General features: G+C 39.5%; 1 protein-coding gene across 2 annotated transcripts; it reads left to right on the top strand.

Annotated features, from left to right (window-relative positions):
- Positions 1 to 4238: 4238 nt before the first annotated feature.
- Positions 4239 to 7777, top strand: prlh2 (prolactin releasing hormone 2). 2 transcript variants are annotated; one of them, XM_027004377.2, is made up of 3 exons: positions 4239 to 4353; positions 4902 to 5074; positions 5406 to 7777. In XM_027004377.2, exons 2-3 carry the CDS (start codon positions 4909 to 4911, stop codon positions 5591 to 5593), a joined length of 354 nt encoding a protein of 117 aa, XP_026860178.1. In that variant the 5' UTR covers positions 4239 to 4353; positions 4902 to 4908; the 3' UTR covers positions 5594 to 7777. The 2 variants fall into 2 exon arrangements, with proteins under 2 accessions (XP_026860178.1, XP_026860177.1); XM_027004376.2 differs by having other exon boundaries at positions 4888 to 5074.
- Positions 7778 to 7817: the final 40 nt, after the last annotated feature.

Below are 7817 nucleotides of genomic sequence, written 5' to 3'. Positions count from 1 at the left end.
TTCAAGCTAGTGCCACCATGGTATCTTAACGGACAGCAGTTCACGATTTCCGATATTCCTGTCGGCCGGTAGGAGTTTATTTCAGAAGAAAGCACAAGGATAAAACTTGGGTGGTGAGCCTTGTCTCTGTGAAAGCACTGTTCCTACACTAGTTCAGAGGCATCTACCTCTACTTGAAAAGGAAGAGATGGGTCTGGCTGGCGTAAGACTGGGGCAGATGTGAAGGCATCCTTTAACCTCTTGAAAGCATCCCTAGCCTGTGAAGTCCATCTTAGTTTCTTGTTATTCTGCTCTTTGAGAAGATTGGTTATGGGGGATGCTATAGATGAAATAAAATGCTAACATTTCTGATAAATCCTGTAAAAAAAGTAGCAAATCCCAAGAACCATTGTAATTCCTTGATAGTAACACGTTTCCAGTCTGCAACAATTGTAACCTTGTCACAGTCCATTGAAATGTTACCTGGAGAGGTGGCACAGCCTGAGAAGGTCAAGCGTGTCCGATGTAGTTCACAATTTTCAGCCTTAGCATAAATGTTGTGTTGTCAGAGTCTGGTTAAAATGGCAGTGACATGTTGTAGATGTTCTGAAAGCAACTGAGAATAAATTGAAATGTTGTCAGTGATAAATTTCTTATTGTTTACAATCATATCTTGGAATATCTCATCCATGAAACTCTGGCATACTGAGGGACTGTTAGCAAGGCCATACAGCATTAAAATACTCACAGCGGCCTCAAGTTGTGACAAAAGCCATCTCCAATTTGTCTCCTTCTCTGATGTAGATTAGAAATCCAATTTTGTAACGCTCCCGGTAGTTTTTCATGAGTTATAGTGATCAAAGGAAGGGGATAAATACATTTGACGGTTATTTCATTAATGCTGGGCAGAATTTGTGACTGTTATAGATTTAACTGTTTACTTCTTCCACATTTTCTATTTCATTATGGCTTTACTTGTGATTAGTTTGCTCCATCCACATCCGCTGTTCTTAACATGTCTTTCTTAGCTTACCATGTCCCCTTGGGGGTACCCTTGATGTCGGAGGAGCCGTTCCATTACTGTACTCATTGCAGTTTGTTGGATGACCCCTTTGGAAAGGCAAGGGATCAACTATAGGCTTCCAGAGCAGAATTTGATGAGAAGTCACTAATTCAGTTACTGACTGCAATGGTTGTTTTTTTGACAGCTCTTGATAGACTTGTCCAAATACTCACCCTGACCACATGCACCCTCTAACCTTTACATCCTGTTTGTTATAGTGATAGTTAAACCAACATTCTTTCTGCAGTGGTGATCTTTGATCTCTCCAAGCAAATGTAACTATAAAGTGCTCTAGCAAGCCAGCATGAGCCACTGCAAGTCCGTTAAAGCATGTTTTCCAACCACAGTGTGACATTTTGCAAGCAGCAGGAACGTGATGCGAGCCAAAATGAAATAAAGTTTTATTAGTAACATGCAAAACAATGTGGCAAACTAAGAAAGGAGTAAATAGCTGTCAAACAGACCACAAATGGCATGTGATGGCATAAAGAAGAGAAGACTTAATTACAAAGCACTGAGAGAGTTTTGGGGATAGGGTGGGGGTTGGGGTTAAGTAGTGCAAGGAGAAATGAGGAACAGGTGTGTATAATGATGATCAGTGTTTGAGTGAAGCGGAACATGGATGTGATTGGAAGGATTAGGAGATGTGTGGAGATCAGGATCTGTGATTGGCAGGATTAGGAGGTGTGTGGTGATCAGGTCTGTGATTGGAGGGTGGGCGGGTGTGGTCTCTGATCTGGGATTGGAAACATGACACACATGCAATCTAATAGACGCTTTATGATTTATCTTTATGGCTGTTTACAACTATGAATGTTTTATATGTAAAAATCAGATAGGCCTATTTGGAAGTTATCCTGTGCTATAAGGAACTGCCAAGGAAGCCATCAAAAGTAACAGAGGTCAAGGCAACGCCAGCTGTTTGTAGGAAGGCAGTTTATTCTCAGATGGTTAGCTTCTATTTGTTACTAATTAGTTTCCATTTAATTAATCTTTAATCATTGAAAGACAATGACTGAACATGTTATAACAGCACCTGTAGCTATATTTTAAAGACTCAGGGAATGTAAGTCTATTTCTAATTTTGTTAATCTTGCTCTTGTGGGCACACAATGTACATATACAAAGTGTGTCCACAGAGTACCATCCCAGAGACCAGTAAATGATTCAATTATTTCTCCACTAATTCCACCTGCCTCCCAAGCCTGACCTTATTGTATTTTGGGACAGGGCAGCTAGCTAGCCAGTGAGCAAAATGCGCAGTATCACTTTCATTTTTGGGATGGTTCTTCTGAGGACATATGCATAGCTGGAACGTTATATCATAATGAATATCTCTGAAAAACCAATTGTATGCAGACCTAAATTTATTTTATAGATTACAGGCTCACAGAAATCAGCGCATCCCGATGACACCAAGATTGCATCTTGTAGAATGATGAATTAATTCCAAATGTATTAAAACAGGTGTTAGATCAGGTAACAACATAAAATTTGGAAATTTGTTTATTCTGTTTTCTTCAGGGGTGACAATTCACAGTTAAGTCAGTTTAATGGTGTAGGTCCTCTGGTGCATCGCTAAGTTTTGTCAACAACTGCTAATTGTCTCTAAACTAAATGCTGTCTCACACACATGCACACCCCCACACACACTGCTAAGGCATCGATATTGAACCGTTCATGGCAGACCAGTAGTTAGCATTTTTGGGAAGAGTGAACTTGAATGAATCAGTGCTGGAACCTGCCCACTCTTTGAGCAGACTAAGATTCATGGGTTCAGGTCTCCCCAGACCTTCCGATGGTGAATGGGTTTGTGATTAATCCGGCTCTCTCTGGCTGTTTTATCAACCTGCATAAACTGTAAAACTCAAAATGTTTGCACAGCCACACAGAAAATTTGTTTCAAACAGCACATGTGAGTGTGTATGTGTTTCATTCATCACAAATTTTTAATACTGATATTTAAATTTCCTTCTTTTAACAATTCAGATCCACAGAGGATTTCAGCTCTATCATACCACTGGTGCAGATGTTTTGGAAAGAGAAATCACATATTTGTAATGGGATGGATGGATATGTAATAAATTGAGATCTGCAGGTGGTGGATGGTTTGGTAGTATACCTCATGCAGGAGTAAAATTCATATGCAGAGAGCTCCTCTCTGCTCAGTAAGCTTCCACTCACAGATCTGAATCTTAAACAAAATCCCCGCACAAAAGTCAGCATTGTTTCAGAATATGCGCAGAGGCGGTGCAATAATCTAAAATTCTACAAAATTAAAACTAGCAGATACAAAGCTAAGGTCAATACACAAGAAGACGATGAACAAAAACGATAAGACTCTAGAAAGTATTTTGCCAGCATAAAATCCATGCTCATGAATACAACAAATGTGGAACAGGTGACGGTGGTTACGCGGCTGGTAACAGTCTGATAGGCTGGTGTGGAAGTGGGTGATCACTGCATGATAGTGTTAATGAGGCGATGGCATAGAGTATTATTACACAGTAATTTGTAAAGAGTTTCACATATCATCTTTTTGTTTAACTTGAAAGTGCCTTCCTTCTTTTGCATGTAGATATAGTAACATTTGTTTATAGTCTTTAGCATTTGTTTATTGTATTAGTAATTAGTAGTCTTAGTGTATATATAGTGTGTGTATATAAAGTCTTAGTCTTTCTAAATAACATAAACAAACCAATAAATAAATGAATAAAACTACCCCATGTAAAAAGAATACTGAGTAAACGTATGAGTTCTTTCAAGATTTAAAAAAAAAAAAAAAAAACAACCTTAATATTCACTTTACCGTGGGAGAAAAACACGGGATTGAAGGGAATACATAACTGAGAAAGCACATTGCTGGCCAACACACAATCGCGCATCAGAATCCAAGCTGCTGGCGACTCGGTTAACGTGGCCGGCGGCGTTAGTGAATCCCGTATCCCTGTCAGGGGCTCCGTGATGAAATGCATCACGGCGTGTCGCCGTCCATTCCCAATTTCCCTGTGACTGTTAGGGGGCAATGAAAGAGGGTAAGAGTAGGAGGACGAGATGAAGGGCGAGAAAAAATAGAAAAGGGTGAATTATTTTGTGTGTGTGCGTGTGTGTGTGTGTGTGTGTGTGTGTGTGTGTGTTTGAGAGAGAAATGATAATATCGAGAGACTGACGCGTCCTCGGACTTCTTGTGCCACATCAGCGGAGGTATATAAACGAGACTGCATAGTTCACTGAGTGAACTGGCTTAGAGGAAAAATACCTGGTCCTCGATAAAGCGCCTGTAACTCAAGAACAAGCTTCCAAACATACAGGTGAGTTTAAAAACTAAAACTTTGTGGAAAAAAGTCTGTGGTTTTGTTAGCCTATTACCTTTTGCTATGTAGTAGTCTAATGTACTTATAAATGATATTTAATTCACTTTAAATTATTGAATGTTAATAATTTCTCGTAAATTGTTAAGCAGTGAACACTTCTGCCTTCAAATTTAATATATTGTCGTGAAATGATATTATACGAAACAAAATAGTTTTAGTCAGAAAATTGTTTTGAAAAATTTTGATGCATATGTCTGAACTTGGGTTCTCACCCAAGTACATGTTTTTTGAGGTACCATTTTGAGCAATTTTCAGGAGTGTTGTTTAAGCTACAAACTTCTACATGAGCTAAGGCACGTGTTTTCAGTCCTTCTCCGGAGGATCCGAAAGGCATTTTAATCCTACACCGATTACCAAACGTAATATAATTTTGGAAAACTTTCAAACTCCCCGCTAATAGGAAGGCTCGAGTAGTTTAACGGTCTAAGCAACATTAGGGGAACTTTGTTATGCCTGTTGTCTCATATCCAGTGCCCTGAACCCAGATCCACGATGCTGCCTGAAATGCTCGCTCTGCCGGTGAGACAGTGCCTCTTTCGCTCCCGATGGGGGACCGTTGCGCTCATGGTGCTTCTCATTCTTTCTACGACCGCGACATGTGCGCACTGCACAACGGTAGAGCACGATCTTCATATCGTTCACAACGTTGATAACAGAAGTAAGTTTTTCAACTTTATTTATTTATCATATAATTGGCACTTTCATTACAAATAATCATAATCATTATAAGTTAATTTTAAGTAATTACAGGGTTGCAATTCCAGATCACATCATAAAGTTGTAGGACTTTAAGGCAAGTTGAACGGGTTACACTGACAGAGCTTCAAGTTCTTATTTCGGTGTAACTCGTATACCTATAAGAATTATGTAACAATTGGAAAAACCCAATAACGGCGACCCCCTTAAAATTATTAATCAGGGTAAATGACATGTTTTGAGTTTCAGTTCGTTTTCCATGGCGTCACACCATGCTTTTGTTTGGCCACTAGGTCCAGAAATTGACCCGTTCTGGTACGTGGGACGCGGTGTCCGACCAATCGGGCGGTTCGGCAAGCGGCAAAGCGGAGCGGGTCTGCAGCCGGTGGCTAACTCCCTCGCGCTCCTTCTGAGCACGCTCCGAAACAAGGAGAGCCTACGGGACGCACTCGCCAGCGAGGACTCGGACTGGTTACCGTGACATGTTCCCGTGTCCACTTATTAACTTTTCATTTGGATGTGTTGAAGAAAATCACTTTTAATCTCGGCCTCTTAGTTCTCATGTCCTGAATATTTATTTTATTTAACTGAAACAGCGTGTACCTGTGCACATGGCTAACGCAATCTATACTGATAAATAAACGGGTAAACATACGTAAGCTTATTTTGGTGGTAGCAGCATGATCTGTGCTGTAAATGTATTTTACATGCTGTAACAATAGTTTCAAAAAAGAAATGCTTGAAAATCAGTCTGTCGAAGTCAACACCAGCAACCTTAAGCAGTTCTTAGGTATGCGAACTTTATTCATATACAGTAGGATGCGTTGTCTCAATCAAAACAATTATGGCACATGGAAGTCAGTGTGAACACATTTTTTTTTAAATCCTGCTGAATCGTCATGACATTTAATGTCACAAAATGGTTGAGAAAGTGGCGAGAGGGAGTGCATTGTCTAGTTTTCAGCTCTAGCTCCCTTCTCCTTTAAAAACACAAGATGAGCTGTTACCGTCACAAACCGTACACGTATGCCGCACAAGATATTTCACCCTTGTATGTGGTTTTTTTTTTATTAACAAATTCTTAAATAATACTTTCATCTTTTTATAATAGAAAAATACAGGACATTGTAAGTCATCAACCTCTTGACTGTGCTTTTCTTCAAAATTTGTACATCTATTTGAAACCAAACATGCTTTTGTACACAGACACTGCCATAGACAACAACTACCAGGACCCATTTGAGATGGTGGTGAAAACCTTCAAGTGTTAGCAGTAGTACTCCTCCAGAAAGTAGAGGAGAAAAACACGATACTTGGGTTTGGGATAGAGCCTCACAATGCATACCTACTCTTTTCTCTACTCTTGCAAAAATAGTTAAATACAGTCACTAAACATGGAATAGTGGAATGTTATTTCAAATATTTTTTAGGTAAAAAAAAAAACCCCAAAAAAAAACTATGATCTTCAGAAAATCTCTCATTGCAAATGTGGAAGCTAATAGCCCAAATCAGTTCTTCCACATTTGTGATGGGCTTTGTCTGTTGGAGATAAACAACACACAAAACCTATCTCCAATGGGCCAAATCTGCCTGCCCCCCCCCACCTTACAATGTGCTTAGATCCACACTGCAATACCAGGCTAAATGCAACCTAGGCACATTCCAGTGCACTTGGTGACAGATACGTTAAATAACACTGTGTAGTACACCAAGATGGATTGGTTGGTTTGACAGACCTCTGAGCAGAACATATAACTCTATTACTGGTTTTGGGAGACCTCTTGCAGTGAAGTCACAGTAGCAATCCATGAAGCTATTAGCCTAATATTAAGATCGAAGCTATGTAGATTATGCCACATTATCATCAAAAACAAGAATGCACAAACCAGTAAGGATTACTTTGCAGGAGCTAAATATACAATGTAGCACTACTGGTTTTATGGCCTACTTCATATTCTTTGGAGATAAGCCCCAAAAATACCATTTAGGTAGATTATTTGAGAATAAAAATGTGTATGGCTTTATATGCAGTGTCTCAGTGTTTCATATCATATTGGTTCAAGCACACCACAGATTCTACAAGGCAGAGAGAGAACAACTGACCACGCACTGAGCACTTTAATGAGTAGCTCTCCAGTTAAAGCATGAACTTATACTGCTGCAATATTCAGCCATCTGCTAGTCTGTCCAGCCTAATGAAAGAATCTTTGCGTAGCAAAGTCAAGAGGACTCATGGATCAAATGAGAGGGGTGCTTCTAATTTGAGGCAGTTGAAGATTATGGTAATTGGCATACACACTTCATAGATCACAAGAGCACCTGGCTTGATTTAGATACTGTTGTGGAAAATACTGATAAGCACACGCGCGCACACACACACACACACACACAAAGATAGATACAGATGGGTCACTGTGGGCCAATATGTGTATTGTCGATGGAATGGGAGAGAATATTCACACCATGCACACACCCACACCCAAGCTCACCCCAACCTCCTCCACCCACACACAAATGCATGATGATTGCTCAAAACGCTGAGTTTTCATTTTTGTTCATCTTCCTGGCTCTTCCAGGAATATCACACAAACAGTTCACAAGTGATGCCAACATGTGGATGCAAAGTGAATTCAATATGAACCATGTAAATTAAATTATATATATATATATATATATATATATATATATATATATATATATATATA

The sequence above is a fragment of the Electrophorus electricus genome, chromosome 5 (assembly GCF_013358815.1).
Source record: "Electrophorus electricus isolate fEleEle1 chromosome 5, fEleEle1.pri, whole genome shotgun sequence".
NCBI classification, from domain to species: Eukaryota; Metazoa; Chordata; class Actinopteri; order Gymnotiformes; family Gymnotidae; genus Electrophorus; species Electrophorus electricus.
This window is presented reverse-complemented; position numbering and strand designations above follow the sequence as displayed.

Excerpts from the sequence above, each read along its gene's own strand:
- prlh2 (XM_027004377.2), top strand. The coding sequence starts at position 4,909 with ATGCTGCCTGAAATGCTCGCTCTGCCGGTGAGACAGTGCCTCTTTCGC. Across the intron at positions 5,075-5,405 it reads TCACAACGTTGATAACAGAA|GTCCAGAAATTGACCCGTTC; the intron begins GTAAGTTTTTCA and ends TTTGGCCACTAG.